The following is a 16,686-nucleotide window of genomic DNA, read 5'->3' as shown; positions in this document are numbered from 1 at the left end:
CTGCGCCCCGACTCAGCAGCGCTAGGCTTGTGCCCCCAGCACCTCGCCCGGGCATGTGCGGTGGCCAGCGGGAAGTGGCCTGTCCAGCGCCATCCGAAAGAGCTCAGGTCTGTAGGCTCCCGGCCCCCCGGATCCTTTGGGTCCAGGTGTGTGGGATGTGGGGTGCCTTGGGGCAGCACCCCTGAGCATCCCTGGGAACGTGGCCCGGGGCGCGCCGGTCCCCATGCCTGGCACCTTCAGCCGGGTCCCAGCGCAGGTGCGCAGTGCAGGCGAATGGAGACCCCCTGTCCGCCCTGAGCAGGAGCAGGAGTTGGGGGGCCGGGGGGATGTCACTCCTGTCATTCCCGGTTTCCGTTTTCCCTCCCAGCCCACGGAATGCAGCCTTCGGATCTTGACAATTGGTGCTTGCCTGCTTTAATACGATTTCCTTGGCAGTTACGAAGCCATTCCCCATGGCGAATTCGTGTTCCAAGTAGAAGAATCTCGCTTCTTGGGTGTTCGAAAGCTGGCACTCAGAGCGCACGCCGAGGGCTCGCCCACCGGTGCCTGCGTCTTCGCGCCGTGCGTCAGGTTCCCCAAAGTTCGCCGCTGGAGCGGGGTCCGCGCTTGGCGGATTCAGTACCATTGCAACAGTGGACCGCAACTTAGCGATTTATAAACCAGCGCGCGCTGAAAACATTGCCTTCGCGACACCATTTTGATGGATTGTTATTCCCACCACAAGATTTATCCCCAAGCGCCTACCCTTTGTCATCCACATAGGTTTGGGGTGTTTTTTTGTTTTGTTTTGTTTTCATTCAGAATTTCCAGTTTGACCCACTTGTGATTAAAAATTACCCTCCAAAGTTTGGTGAGAATTCCTTACCTTGGCCAGATGATATTCGCAAGGAAATGATAGTTTAGAGTGCCAATCTATTTGAAGGTGAGTATTTCAATTGTGTGGAAGCGGAGTTCAGAGTTAATTTATCCAACAGCGAGTGCTGAAACCTGCAGTGGTCTTTTGACAGGTTTTTGTGGAAGGGTATTGTGCTTCACAGTTAATATTTTGTTTTGTTTCAAACAAATTCAACGTTGTGGCTACTCTGTGAGCTTTGGTTTTGACAACATGCTCTCTCCCCTCTTGTCTGTGTGCCATGTATTGGTAATTCTCACACGATTTTAAGCATTTTAAGATTATAAAATGCACCCCCCCACACACAGTGCTTTTTCCTAAGATGTACTTTGTAGGTAAACTACAGTGTCCTGGAAACAACTGTTGTGTACACTGGGGAACCCCCAAATTGTGTACCTCATTTTATTGTGATACTTGCCTTTGGGTGGTGGTCTTGAACTGAACCAGCAAGGTCTCCAAGGTCTGCCAGTCCCTGGATCAAGATCTATGGATATGGCTTCGAATTCGTCCTTTGGCATAAGTGATGGGTAGCTTTGGTGGCATTAAGATGTGATTTATTTATATTGAAACTCCTCCAGTTTCTCTTGCTGATTAGTATTTTTGTTGCCTGAGGGAAATGGGGGAGTGTAAGCAGGCTGATGTCTTTTTGTTGGTCCAATTTTGGCGATGTAGCTCGGTGGTGTGTAACTGAGTGTGTTGTGGACTAGGAGAGACAGTCCAGCAGTCCTGCAGGATAAGTACACAATTGTTGGGAAACTCCCATGAGTTCATAAACCGGAAGGACCATTTTAGAAGCGTTTGGGGCCATGAAGAATAGCGTTGGGTTGTTTTCTTGGAGACGCTGCTCTGGGTGGTGTACTCGAGTACACTGGTTGTGAACACGGGGCATGCTGACATCAAAGACTTCTAGGACGGTTCTTAGAAAGGCCGGAACACGTCCCGTCTTTATATTGAAGCTTTTCACCAAAAATATTTTATGGGCCCTTTTTTTCAAGTGTTGTGTTGTTTTTTTTAAACTTAAGCCTGAAAGTTCTTTCAAATTCTTACAGTCACGCTGCCCCCCCTCAGTTATTTTGCCCATACGATCATCCGTAACCCAGATTCAATCAAAAGAAGTGTCAGCACCATGGTGTAAGTCAGATCTTGACATTGAACGTGGTGGGGAGTGCTCTCAGTGTTCTTGTCAGCTACGCACAGGAAGATGGGTTTCTGAATGAGTTCTGAACAGAGCGATTTAGCAGTGGCCATGCTTGCACTCCATGCTCATGAGACGGCTAACTTCAAATACTGAACATTTGACTTCCGCTGTGAGCCGAGTTGCTAGATGAATACCGCCTTTTCACGTGTGTGCGCATTTTGCATCGGTTCATATTAAAATGGAGCTTTTTAAGTTTCAAGATGTCGCTCCTCTCCCTAAAGGTTAGCAGTGACACCAGAAATGACCACCGCCACCAGCGATCACTGTGACTGTTTGGTTGTGAGCACTTGGGCATTTATTGTCATGGTATGGAAAGGCATGCTGGGAGGAAAAACTCCTGGTCGCTTCAGAAGCCTGTCTATAATGCTTCCTTACTTTCAGGAGCGTGGACTATTTTCCTTTAAAAATGAAACTGTATTGGTGTGGGTTATAACAATAGGAACCTTTTCTTATGTTTTGTAACATTAAATCATTATAACCTCAAATAGTAGTTTTTCTGTACAGCTGTGGTGCGGTAATGCAGATGCTTAAAACTTCCCAGGAAATACTGACTTTCTCCACTGACTTCAGGAAGGCTCTGGATGAGTTGAGTTGCTTTGAAGCAAGACCACAGGGACTTTTGGGGGTTACTATATCGGAAGCTTTCCTGAACTGAATTTGTTGACTGTAAAAGAACTTCCGGGTCATGTAGAAGAGTCGTTTTTGTCCATAAATCAGCTTTTCCTGTATAGACTCTGTCTTCCCTGCCTGCTGGATCCCTTTATTTTCCAGAAAGTTGTCCTTGTCCCCCTGGAGGCAGTTTTGCCTTTTATAGTTGAGCCCTTTAACCCTGGCTCCATGACACCGCCTTGAAGGAAGGGACAATCCCAGGCGCTTAGAGGGCCTTTACTGTAGCACCAGCCTGGCCTGGGATAGTAAATGCCCCCAGGAAGACCTGCCAGGGTCCCTTCCCTTGTGAGGGCATCACTGCTAGCCGGCAGGCTGGTGACATCTGCCCTAAGCTGGGTTCATCATCATCCAGGGCCTTCAGCGGCACTCTCCGTCCACCCCCCTTCCCTCCCGTCCCGTCCCAGCAATGTGACATCATGGACAAATGATAGCCTTTCTACCATTCACAGCTATTAAAAGCTCCAGTCCTCTCTCCTGGTGTGAACCTTCTTCACATGTGCTCAGTGTGAGCTCCTGCCCTCCCTGTGCAGCTGGGGGGTCTCGGTGTGCTCCTAGGGCACCTCCTTCTCTCCTCCCTTTCCTGGGACCTGGTGGGGCAGAGAGGAGGCAGAAGAGAACTGGGAAGGGACAGCTCATCATTCTGTGTGGCCACTGGTGCCCACTGTGGTAGATGTCCAGTCTGGCCTTCCAGGTGGGGTTTTACCGGAAGACACCACTGCACAGCTCCTGGCTGGGAGAGGTCCTGTGGTGATTCCTTCGTCAGCTAACAGGCTTTGCCCCGACCCCTTTGCTCTTGCCCTGCCCTGCCCTGGCCCCGAGGCCAGAGAGTGGGAGAGAGGTGTGTGTGTTTCTTTATTCTGATTTTTTTTATAATCCAGCCACCTTCGGCCCCGTTTGCTCACTGCATCACCCCATAGGACATGCACTTCCTTGTGATGCCCAGGTGGCAGGCAGGCCTCTGAACTCTGCCCCTTTTGTCTACCCTGCCCTACCCTGCCCTTTCTCATCAGCTCTCTCCCTGCCTCATAGAGGCACCCGCCACTCACTCAGTCCACTGTGCGAGTAGGTCCCCCTGCTTGGAGACACACCTGATCTTGGTGAAGGAGCCTCGTGGGGATTCCCCACCTCCACTTCCAGTGTTCTCCTGGGACACTCAGAAGACATCCAGCACTTTCCTTCTCTGCTGCCAGTTGGTTACACAGACGGGGACGGTGTCCAGATGGTGTCGAGGGTCTCGGAGGCTAGAAGGATGCGGTGGGGGTGGGGGTGGGGTGGGGAAAGGAGCTTGGTGTCTCGATTGCCTCAGCGTGGCCAGCAGGACTGGCCTCTGAGCATCTGATTGACCGGTCTGACCCGGCAGGATTCTTTGCCTCGTATGTGGCTACCTTCCTCCCCTCTGCCCCTGACTTCCCCGACTTCCTGGTTCCTTATTGAGGATGTGTCTGCTCTGCTTACAATTCATCCACGGCTCTAAGATGTGACCGCGCCTCAGAGCCGCAGTCAAATAGGAGGATGGCTTTTTACCCAGTCTGGCCTCACCGCTGTGTTACCAAGACCAAAAAATACAAGGAAATCCAGCGAGTCTTTTTCCTTTGACCCCAAACTCAAACCCACTGCCGTCAAAAGGATTCTGACTCATCGCCGCCGTCGTGGGTGGTGGAACTGCCCCCGAGGTTGTCCAGCTTCAGAGAAGCAGCTGCCGCCCACAGCCTCCAGTGGAGCGGCTCGTGGGGTTCGAACCACTGACCTTTCGGTTAGCTGCCCAGTTAGCCCACGGTGCCACGAGGGCGCCTGAAACCAGCTCAGAACTGGTCTGCTAGACCTGCTCCCTGATTTCTCACCTGATGAGGAAAAAGTAGCTTTCAGCCTGGCAACTGAAGCATCACATTTGATAGTCATCTGTGGGTGGCTTGGTGCTTCAGGCAGCAAGGGTCACTGAGTGTGCCTCGCGCCACACGATGTTGGTGATGCATATACGTCAACAGCAGGGACAAGCGGCCTGCTGTCATGGCGCCTGCGTTCTGGTGTGGGGACGTGAGCACAAAGTAGATGCCGTTTCTCAGTGGGGGTCAGTGCGAAGGAGAAGGGAGACAGGAAGTGACAGGACGGGAGTGTGAGGACCTGCCATTTGAACTAGGCTCCGCTAAGAAGGTGGCAAGGGCTTGCACGGAAGGCCACAGAGACCCCAGCAAGTGAGTGGCGGTGGCCAGGAGGGCTCCGGCTTTTCCTCCATTGGGCTGAGCACAACCCCCCTGGGAGCTTTAAGACAGGACTGGCGCCTGCAGGATCCATTCTCCAGAGTTCCTGCTTTAACGGGGCCGGGAGCCCAGCCTGTTTTCCAAGCCTCTCGGCTAATTCTAAAGGCTCTGCCTCTGCCTAGCCATGTGACTTTGGGCGATTTAAAAAAAAATCTTTTGTGCCTCAGTTTTCTCATCTTAGTACTGCAGGGGTGTGATGCTTAAAGAGATATTTAATTAGCCTGCTGCGTTTCTGATTCGTCGTGACCCTGCAGGACAGAATTTAACTGCTCCGTGGGGTTTCCTGATGGCATAGTGGTTACTCGTTGGGCTGGCTGACATCCACAAGCTATGCAGTTCAAAAGTACCAGCTGGGTCCACGTGAGTCGGAATCGACTCTGTGATGCAGCTGGGCTCGGGTCTAGGGTTTCTGAGACTATAACTCTCTTTGGAAGCAGACAGCCTCATCTTTCTCCCTCGGAGCATTCGGTGGGCTAGAACCACCAATGCTGCCCTTAGTCACCAGGGTGCCTTGAATATTTCAGTACTTTATGTTACCTCTTAAAACAATGTCTGACAGGAAGCAGGCCTTCAAACTCGTGTAAATGGTTCAGCCAAGGTCCCCGGAGTCAGGTTGCCTAGCAGTCACACCACTTGTGGCCTGCGTTTCCATCCGAGTAGAAGCAGAAGTGCCCTCCTCAAAGATGGCGACTGACTAGGTTGCCACGCATTCGGAGTTGGGTCACCGTCTTTAAGTGGGACACCCCACAACCACACTCTGTCATCAAGTCCTAGCTGACTCGGCGACCAGAGTAGAACTGCCCCCTGTAGGTTTCTTTGCAGGGGCAGAAACATCGCATCTTCTCCTGCAGAGCTGCTGTTTGGTTCCGCAGTTTGAAACCACCTGTGGCTCTGTGGGAGAAAGATGGGGCTTTCTACTCCCATAGAGTTACAGCCTCGGAAGCTCACAGGGGCAGTTTTATCCTGCCCGATAGGGTCACTGTGAGTTGGCATCCATTTGATGGCAGTGAGTTTGTTTGGGGTTTGGTTTTTTGTGTGTGAACCTGAGAGTTCACAGCTCAAGGTGTAGCCGTCTGCGCCACGAGGGCTGTTGTCCAGCCAGTCAAAATCAACCCATCAGAGATCTGGTTGCCAAGCAACAAGAGACACTCCTGAGCCGTGACTGAACCCTTAGGAGGCAGTTGGGCACCCATGCAAGTAGAGTATGGTACAGGTGTGCGGGTGCGGACTAACCGCGTGTGGGACACACTCGCTCTCCTACTGTGTGGAAGAGGAGCGGGGGGACATACTGGTGTGCCAACATACCTTTTATGTGCACCGGGAAACCAGACCGTCCATGCTCCTCGCCTTGGTGCAGCGGTCCTTGTATTGTGGTGTTCTGGAACCGAGCCCCAATCGTATCTAAGATGACTGAACCCTGGTGGCGTGATGGTTGCACATTGGCTAACTGCAAGGTTAGTAGTTTGAAACTCCCAGCTGCTCCGTGGGAGAAAGATGAGGCTTTCTACCCCTTTCAGAGTTACAGTCTTGGACACTCCAGGGGCAGTTCTGTCCTGTCCTATAGGGTCACAGTGTGTCAGTAACGACTCACTGGCTATGAGTTTGGCTTTGGTTTCAGCTCTTTTTGTGATGGGGGTTCACTTTATTTTGATTCCTTTCAGTTGTAGCGATTTAGAGGGGCTTAAAGAGAGTCGACGGGGTTACATTTAAAAGGCTGAGCGTTAGAGTCCAAGCATCTGAGTTCAGGTTCTGATCCAATACCAGTTTGTTTTCTCACCTCGGAGAGTAACTCCCCTCACTCTAGGCTGTTTTTTGTCTTTGGGACAATGATGCTGACTTCATGTTGGTGGTGGTGGTGTTGGTGGTGGTGCCAGCCATTTGATTTTGACCCATAGCAACCCTAACCCAACAGAACGAAACACTGCCATCCTCACAGTTAATCGTATGCTCGAGCCCATTGTAGCACCCACTGTGTCCTGCCATCTCCTTGAGGGCTTCCTCTTTTTCTCTGCCCCTCCACTTGACCGAGCATGATGCCCTTCTGCAGGGATTGTCTCTCCCCACAACATGCCCAAAGTATGTAAGATGAAGGCCAGGAGCAAGCTGGCCATGTTTCTTCTAAGACAAATTGGCTTGTCCTTTAGCAGTCCACGGTGCTTTCAGAATTCTTGACCAGCACCGCAACACCAACGCATTGATTCCTCTTCGGTCTTCCTGATTCAGGGCCCGACTTCCACATGCCTGTGAGACAAATGAATATCATAGCTTGAGCAGGCAGACCTTAGCCCTCAAAGTCATGTCTTTGCTTTGCAATGCCCCAGAGAAGCCTTGTGCCGCCGATGCGCCTACTGCAGTGCTGACTCCTTGGGCTGTTTTCAGGACTGAATGAGTTGCTCGGAGCCACGTGGTTGGTTCTGACTCACAGTGACTCACTGGATCATTGCCCGGCGCTGTGTCTGCTATTGCAGCCGCTGTGTCGTTCCATCTCACTGGGGGTCTCCTTTCGCTGACCGACTTTACCTGCTCCTGTACCTGGTTCTTCCTGTTAGCAGAACCTAGGGCCACTCTCCTGGCTTCTAAGGAGCGTTCTGGCCGTACTTCCAAGGCCTGTCCTTCTAGCAGCCCTGGTCGATCGAATATTCTTCACCATCACCTGGCTCCTCTCCAGGACTCCTGATTCGTTGTCTAGCTTCCATGTACATATGAGGTGATTGGGAATTGCCTGGCTTTGGTCAGGCACACCTGACTCATCAGGGTGAGATCTTTGCTACTGAGCACTTCAAGGAAGTCTCTTGTAGCTGGTTGGCCCAGTGGCATCCATTCTCCTGTTTCCTGACCACTGCTTCCTAGGACGTAGATAATGGGTCCAAGTAAAATGAAATTCTTGACAACATCAGCCTTTTCGCTACTTATCATGAATTTGCCTATTCGTCTAGTTGGGCAGATTTTCATTTTCTTTATGCTGAAGTACAATCCCTACCGAAGGTTAGCTAGCTAATTTTCAGGTTCACTTTGGTTTGTTTTGAAAAGGGTCAATTATCCATCTGTGGGGAGATGTTCACTCCTTGCCCAGCATTGGTGTGTGGGCTGCTGTGTTGATCACCCTGCGGAACAAGCACGAGGTCACCGTCACGGTCACCCAGGCCCCAGATGTGTGCACACGTTCACGTCCAGCCAGTCCCCACTGGCCCCCGTCTCCCCACCCAGTGATGGGTGGAGGGCAGTTTGCTGAATGCACAGAACCGTGGTAGCCCCTTGTGTGAGGAAGTCCTTTTATCTTGAGAGCTTATTGTTGTTGTTTTATTTCACAGTGTAATGTTCAAGCACAGAGATGCCTTATGTGGATCGTCAGAATCGCATTTGTGGTTTTCTGGACATTGAAGAACATGAGAACAGTGGGAAATTCCTCCGGAGGTACTTCATCCTGGACACCAGGGAAGACAGTTTTGTATGGTACATGGATAACCCACAGGTGCGTCAACTCCCGTGGGCCCCCTTCAGAAGCAGACAGAAGCCTATGTGTTGTGAAGGATGTGGTGTCTTACAGAGGCCTTCCGGGTGGGCCTGAGCAGTATACATGGTCTGAACTGGCTTCACTACCCCCTTCTGCACTCCAGCCCCCACTACCTTAGGTATAGTCATGGAAGTCAGTCTATGTGATAAGTAATGTGTGTGTATATGTATGTTTTCCCCACGTTGAGAGAGGGTCGCTCTCACAGAAGACTCTGAGTCATTTAGATTGAAGGTGCTGCTCTAGAATAGGGACTGCTGTCTTTTAATAAACAAACGACCGGAACTGCTTGATCAGGGAGCCCCTAGGTGGCATAAAGGTGCACTGGTGGCCTTGTGATTACACAAACCACCAGCCGATCCATGGCAGACAGATGTGGTTTTCTACTCCCATGAAGAGTTACCATCTCGGAAACCCACAGGGGCATTTCTGCCTTGTCCTCTAGGGTCGCTGTGAATCGGAATGGGCTAGATGGCCGTGAGTGAGTGAGCGAGCGAGTGCAAAACTGTTAACGCACTTGGCTGCTAACTGAGAGAGTGGCGGCTAAGTCCACCCTGTCTTGGCAGTCTGCTTCTGAGCACTCTGCCCTCAGAGGCCCTGCGGAGCACAGGCCTACTTGCTGCACACAGGTGGCCAGGAGGTGAATTACCCTGAAGGCACTTGGTATGGTTGGGGTTGTAAGTACTAACCACTCTGATAATCCTTTCATCTTCTGGCACTAGACTCGTGTGTCGAGCCAGCCACACGCACTCTGAAACGCACTTTGATCTGACTGTTGTCCTGCAAAACTTGGGTGTAGATGTCATCGATTAAAAATTAGAACCCCCAGTCTAACATCTGTGCCAGACCGTCGATGGAAGATCACCTTGTTGAGCAATTTTAAACTTTACCTGCGCAGCTCCTTCTCCACAAATCTTAACTGTTGTAAGACAGCTACAGGTGGGAGTGTATGTGAGAAGCAAAAACAGGTGCTAAGCAAGGGGCATGTCTCTGGGGAACTTCTAAGCCTAACTTGAAACTCACTCATCTCATTTAGTGGATGCCATGGTCCTCTGAGGAAGAGCCGGCCCTGGGGGATGGGTGGGTTCCTGCTGTCCACACAATAGGACCTGGTTCCCTGGTCTGGAATATTCTTCATGACTATTTGCTGATTTTTAGGTCAGGACATGTGAGTGTTAATAGGGATCCCAGTGCTAATTTGGCTGCCTCCCTAGTGCAAGAAACCCATCTCTCCTTGGTTTGCAGTTTAGCTGTTGCATGAACCGCACCTTACTAAAACGGATGGCTTCCATTTGGAACAGGTTGAGTAACTTTTACTGTGAGTCAAAATCTAGAGCCTTGGGTCTTCTGCCGCTTGGAGCCCTGGTGCTGTAGTGGTTACTTGTTAGGTTGCTAACTAGAAGGTCAGTGGTTCAAAACCATTTACAACTCCTAGAGAAAAAGATGAGGCTTTTTGCTCCCATAAACAGTCTTGGAAATGCACATTGGGAAGCTCCACCCTGTCCTATCGGGTCGCTGTGAGTCGGCGTTGATTCGATGGTGGTGAGTTGGCTGAGTCTGTCCCTTAATCCCTGTGTGGCTCTATTAGTCCTCCGTAGAGTAAGTTTCATACTTCTCCCACCAGCAGCCTTTCAAACTTTGTGAAGTGAGTACTTTAATTCAGCTTTTGATACTGGAGTGTGGGAAATTTATGAGATTTTTGGGTAGAAAGTATTCGGTCCCTGGGAACCCTGGTGGCATAGTGGGTTAGTCGTTGGGCTGCAACCCATGAGGTCGGCCGTTCAAACCCTGTTTTAGAGGGTTTCCGGGAGTTGGAATCTGCTTGGTGGCAATGAACCTGGTCTGGTCCCTCTCTCGATCCCCGTAGAGCTTCTTGGCCCCCCTTCCACACTCTTCCCTCCAGGGGGTAGTGACCTGGTTGTGATTCTGACCGTTATTGATTTGATCAGTCTGCCGGAACAGCTGCCTGAAGAAATCAGAAGCTGACACGTTTGTGCATCAGGCTGAGTTTTCCTCCCTTTCCTGTGGCCCAGTTCTCTCCCACACTCCTTTTCCCAAGGTAGAAGCTGACTCAGCACCCTCGTGCCCTCTAATTACTATTTACTAGACTCCAGTTCCCTGTGTTCCTCCCCCTGAGGTGGTGAGAATGTAGCCCCTCCCACTTCTGCTCCTCACGCTCCCTGATTTGCCACAAGGTCCGGTTGACTTCTGGATGGGCCCTCCTGAGTCTCACTGAGACGGCTGCTCAGTCCCCAGACAAGCTAGATGCAGGATTCCTCCCTGATCAGTCTTCCTGCTTAACAACCCTAAAGAAAGTCAGTCCAAATTCAAATCTGGTCAGGACCCAGGTGGAGCTGAGCTTGGACTTCAGAGGGCAGAGTAGAAGGATGGTTGCCTTTGAGCAAGAGGCGGAGAAGTGCACTTGCAGGAAAGAGTACCATGGGCAGATAGCTCATTGCAAGAGGACCGGGGTGATTTGAACAAGGGTGAGCTCCCGCCCTTCGACTGGCAGGGGAGGGTACATGCCAAGATTTGCCCTCAACTGGGCCCCTTTCACAACAACTGCTTTTAAGCCAGGTCTCTGTGCCGGAAGGAGCGCATTGGCTTTTCCGAACAGTGCGGAATCTGCCTTTATTCAGCCTGTTTTTATTTCATCTCTTTATCTCAACTATGGGAACCTTTAAAATCTTGGTTCTGCCAGCCAGCGTATTAGCCATGCATATCAGCCTTGTGCCATTTTTAAACATAACAACTGAGACACGTCCCTTCACTTAGGACATTGTGATATGTTGGGGCAGGTGCAGTGAGGTGCAGAATCCAGTGGCATGCCCTCGCCTCCTCCTAGGTCTGGATCACCCTGTTCCTCCAGTCAGCGTGCATCTCTACCCCTGAGCCTGTGAGCGTGTTTGTGCCATCAGCTGTAAACCACCTTGCTCAGTTTAAAACTCCTCACAAGACTGCCAGGACACACTTAAGTGAAATGTCTTGTCAAGATGATTATGGTAAGCCGAACCATGGGAAACAGCCAACATGGAGGCACCTTGTGCTATTAAAACACGGCCGTTATCAGCAGGTGGTCAGTCTAGGTGAGTAGGGTCAGGGACTGGCACAGAGCTAAGCCGACTGAATCACCCAGAAAAGGAGAGAAGGTCCGTTCGTGTTACCTGTCCTCTGGTCATTGCTTCTTCGGCTTGGCATTTTCCAGACTTCCCAGGGAGATGGGAGGGAAACTAATGGAAGATGAAGTCATGAAGTCGCTGTAACAGGAATTGGCTTTGAAGAGATTGAAAAGTGATTTTGGCAAAGTGAGTTCAGGAACGCTTAAGTAACAAATGGCTTATTTCCCTGGTCATCTGAGGTATTGTTTTAGCTTAGTATTGGTTGTTTGTGGTCAGATACAGATTTTGAAGCCCCAGTTTTTCCATTTGAACTTGGACCCATCGGGCTGGTCTGTAGAAACTGGGCCTTTGAACGTCCTTACTCTCCCAGCGGCTGCCTGTCCCTGCGCAGTGCCACCGTGTGACCCGTGACCCCGAACAAGTGTCCTGCTTGCCTTTCGCCTCGCTCTCCCCCACACAGAGGCCTCGTGCTCATTAACGTGGTAACCTTAGGAAGGCGGACAGGGGAGAACGTGATCTTGGGAGGGAGGGAGCAGCCTGTGAGCAGAGTCCCTCTGAGTGTAGTTCGGGATCTCGAAAACATTTTTGCATTTCAGTTCCTTAATCGGAAAAGAGCCAGACATTTAAAGCAGCAGCAAGCACCACAACCCCTAACTCTGTAAACAAAATGTGACCCAGAAGAACACCAGCCGACCTTTTCTAATGACACATGGAGATTTTGCAATGTGACTTAACCTTTGTTACCTATAAGCTACATTTAGAAGATTATCATCAATGGAATAGAGTTTGAAACAAATCACAGTGCAGGTTTACTGTTCTCAGCAGTGCGAGCGCTTCGTCGGCCTGCTCCTGCCAGCAGTGGCCAGTTGGTGCGCAGGACTCTCAGATCTTTGAATTGTCTCCACTCCCAGGCGATGAACTGGATCCAGTAAGCTGATACCTGGCAGAGAGGGTTTCGCCTCACCATTCATGAGAAGCCCAGAGATTTTTAAAAAAATTTTCTCTAGTGTACAGACCATTAAAAAGTTAAGCAGCTTAATCGCCGTCTGCGCTTACTTTGAAAGTCAAGGCTGTTTCCGTTTTGCTTCTGAAGTTGTCTGCGAGTTTCCGCTGCTAGTCTTGACTACAGTTCCCAGATGTATTTATTAGGGCTTCTTACCTCCATCACTAGATTACCGGAATTATTCATGGAAGCAGACTTTCAGTATCACATCTGCTCAAAAGCCTTCTTCAGGGTTTCAGGTGATGAGCTCTGCGAGCTCCTTTGCCACCTTGTCCTGTACCTGGGTGCCCTCGGATGCGGTTCTCCACGTAGTTTCCCAAACGAGTCATTTTCTACACAACCCCAGGGCACCCTGTGTTACAGTCCAGCGCACCCACATTCCCATCCCAGCACTGAACTTGTAAGTGTCCTCCAGCTGGCCCGCCTGGAAGAGTCTCCTCTTCCATCTTCATGTCCCAGAGTTTGCCTGTCTGTCCTTCAGGGTCCGACTTAAATGCCGTTCATCACAGAAGAACTTCAGTCTTTGTGAGATAGCCTCACCAGAAAGAGTCTCCCTCCTCACAATTCTTTACCCTTCCCTGTGTGGTTGGGGTGTTTTGGGGACACGTGTTGATGCAAACCACATCCCAAGTGATTGGTATAAAAGTGCCATTATATACGTTCCCTGTCTATGATTAACAACGTAGGCATGAATAGCAACGGAGATTAAATATGATATGATACATACTGTTGTTAGGTAGCAACCCTGCGCACAACAGAACAAAACACCACCCGGTCCTGTGCCCTCCTCACAGTCGTCCCTGCACTTGAGCCCATTGTTGTAGCCACTGTGTCAGTCCATCTCCTTGAGGGCCTTCCTGTCTTTCGCTGGTCCTCTCCTTTCCCAAGCATGATGTCCTTCTCCAGGGACTGGTCTCTCCTGACGAGATGAGGTCTCTTCCCCATGCCTCTAAGGAGACTCTGACCATACTTCTTCCACGACAGATTTGTTTATCCTTTTAGCAGTCCATGGTACTTTCCATGTTCTTGACCAGCACCACAACTCAAATGCATCAATTCTCCTTTGGTCTTCCCTATTCAGGGTCCGACTTTCACAGGGCTATGAGGTCATTGACAATTCCATGGCTTGAGTCAGGCACACCTAGTCCTCAAAGTAAGAGACATACTAAGCTATTTAAATGGGGGGATCCAGTACATGTTTTTAAAGAAATATATTTGATGATGAGACACAGTTTTTATACGATAAAATATTGTATAATAGGGTCTTAAAATATATCTAAACAGTTGTATTTGTCTTTTCTGTGGCATGAAATTGATGCTGACTCATAGCGACCCTATAGAACAGGGCAGAAGTGCCCCTCTGGGTTTCTGAGACTGTCACTCGTAACGGGAGTAGAAAGTCTTTTCTTTTTCCTACAGAGCGGCCAGTGGTTTCAAACTGCTGACCTTGTCAGGTAGCAGCCAACACGGGACAGCTACCCTACCCCTGTTGCTCTCAGGAACAGACTCTGCTGTTCTTTCTGACCTTTTAAAGTCATGGAAACGAGAGTTATCCTACCCACAATGATGATATGTATACATATACACATATACATACACACACACACACGTATATATATATATATATATATATAGAGAGAGAGAGAGAGAGAGAGAGATCTCAAGTAGGGTTCAGTTTTGTTACCTAAGGTGTCATCTTGACCTCAGACTTCCAGGCCTAGTAAGGACTGACTGGCTTGGTTTAGAAAATATGATATTATAAAATGGAATTTCATAACTTTTCTTAGTATACATGGAACATTGTAATATAAAATAAGCTCATAATGTTGCATATTAACTTGTTATTGACAAATTAATTATTTGCTTCCAGAACCTACCTTCCGGATCATCCCGTGTGGGAGCCATTAAACTGACCTACATTTCAAAGGTACTCTTTCTGCGCCATCGCCTGCCTGCTCATGCGTGAGTTCAGGGCCCTCAGACAGGAGGGGGACAGAAAGAACGTGCCCCCAGTGATGACCGAAAGTGCACCAGGGGTGTCCCCGTCAGAAGGGCTCCAGACTGATGGGACAGGAAGCCAGCCCATGGAGTGCATGGGTGTTGTGACCAGGCTGCGTGAGGAGCGTTAACCTGCAGGCTCTGACCGGAGAAGGCTGGAGAAGATGTGTGCTACGCTTATTTACACTGGGTCTGTTTTTCTCTTGAAGACAACGACGACCATCTTCATGTCAGAAAAGATGATTTTTCCCTCCTTTCATTTGGTTCCCGCTGATTTCCGATTCCTTGAGTATTGACTTCTTTTGCTGGCATTTCTACAATTATATATGTTTTGTTTCTTATTTTTCAGAATTTTAGATTTGTGATCGATCAGGTCCCTCTTTTTCTTTCATGACTGTTTTGGGAACTTAGATCGAAGTCCCTGAAGAGTTAGCCCTGCGAGGGTTTTGGAGGTTTACTTTGCATTTGACCCAAAAGCAATAGTTTGTTGATGACATGAGCCGAAAGAAAGTTAGAGACGAGTGTGATGGCCTCTGCGCAGGCATCGTGTAGGTATGCCTGAGGATGTGCATCAGTCAGTCCTCTGATCAGATTGCTCTTGAAGGTGGTTCCATAATTTGCCCTCATTTTGATATAATTGAATCAATCTCTACTCAAAACTGATTTTTTTTTTATCATTTCGTTGAAGGGCTCTTAACAAATCTTATGACAGCCCATTGTTCAGTTGTATTAAGCACACTTGTACATATGTTGCCATTAACATTTCCAAAGCATTCTCTTTCTACTTGAGCCCTTAGTATCAGCGCCTCTTTTCCCCCCTACCTCCCCAACCTCAAAACGACTTCTTCATCACAAGCACCTTTACTTGCCGCCTGGGATAGCATTGAAATCATTGCAAGGCTTGGAGCCTTTTTTTGCACTAAAGTGAAACTAGATTAGGACCATGTGCACTGTTCTCACTCACCTACAGATTGAACTTAAAGACACTTTAGAATGGATCTTACCCATCACTTGAACTGCCTGTAGATTAGTGTACATTTTAAACATAGGTAGATCACTTCAACAGACAACTGGTATATAAATGGGCTTCTGTTTACGAGAGAGAGATTTTTATAAATAAAACTTATTTATATCCCAGTAGAGTTATTGATTTTGCTTGATGAAAAGAAGGGGGGAAATTAGCCCCAAGCAACAATGGTTACGTATCTAAACCAAGGGATCATACCTGCTGCCACGGGGTCAATGCTGGCTCGTAGCCGCCCCTTAGAGGTTCCGAAATGGGAACTGGTGACGGGAGTGGGAAGCCCACGCCTCCTCCTGTGGAGCTGCTGCTGGTAGTTTGATCCGCCGACCATGCGGACTGCAGCCCAGCGAACAACCCTTGCACCCCAAGACTCCCATAGAGCTAAAGAGAAACATGTTTTCTATTGAAGCCATGTCCTATAAATTTGCAAAAGACAAACAATACTTAAGTATACCTTAATTGTTCCCATAATTCAAGATGCTAAAAAGTGCTTCCGAGTGGCTTTGATCCTATAGGGGTTCTTAGGAGGTGGCATGGAGCCCCATGGCAAGACAGATTGAAGATCTCCAGTTTGCTTGGCTGTGTGGCTGGAATATGCGTATTGATAAGCAGGTAGCCTGCCCAGCATTTTGGACTGCCAGTGCACTGATGCGGAAAGGGCCGTTGACAAGGTGGAGAGGGAGCAGTTGTGTGGGAGCTCCTTCATGAAGAACTGGCTCAGTGAAGCAGGCAGGTGCATCCGCCGGGTGGCGCCCCTCCCCCACGGCTCTACCTTTCCAGTGTAACCTGGGCGTGAACCTGGGTTCACTTTTATCTCTGCCCCACAGCCAACTGGAGTTTGAATTGTACACTTTGTGCTCCCTTTAGCCTTGCCACTGTTTTGGTTTATTCCAGACCTTATTCCTGGAACAAACCACAGTGTGACTCAGACCTGTGACTTTGTCCTTAGGATCAGCCAGGAGTCCCAGACCTGGAGTTCCCTCCGAAGGCACAGAACAGATGCCACAGTCAGGA

General features: G+C 49.5%; 1 protein-coding gene across 8 annotated transcripts in view; it reads left to right on the top strand.

Moving 5' to 3' along the window:
* Window positions 1-19: 19 nt before the first annotated feature.
* PLEKHA1 (pleckstrin homology domain containing A1) overlaps window positions 20-16,686 on the top strand; it is a 51,005-nt gene continuing 34,338 nt past the window's right edge. For all 8 annotated transcript variants that reach the window (XM_045291280.1, XM_045291277.1, XM_045291276.1 and 5 more), the window contains exons 1-3: window positions 20-107; window positions 8,329-8,489; window positions 14,521-14,577. In XM_045291280.1, coding sequence (XP_045147215.1) covers window positions 8,349-8,489; window positions 14,521-14,577 — 198 coding nt within the window. In that variant the 5' untranslated portion in view covers window positions 20-107; window positions 8,329-8,348. The remainder of the gene's footprint in view (window positions 108-8,328; window positions 8,490-14,520; window positions 14,578-16,686) is intronic.

Source organism: Echinops telfairi, unplaced genomic scaffold, assembly GCF_000313985.2.
Source record: "Echinops telfairi isolate 266 unplaced genomic scaffold, ASM31398v2 ScPeMD7_70;HRSCAF=299, whole genome shotgun sequence".
Classification (NCBI taxonomy): domain Eukaryota; kingdom Metazoa; phylum Chordata; class Mammalia; order Afrosoricida; family Tenrecidae; genus Echinops; species Echinops telfairi.
This window is presented reverse-complemented; position numbering and strand designations above follow the sequence as displayed.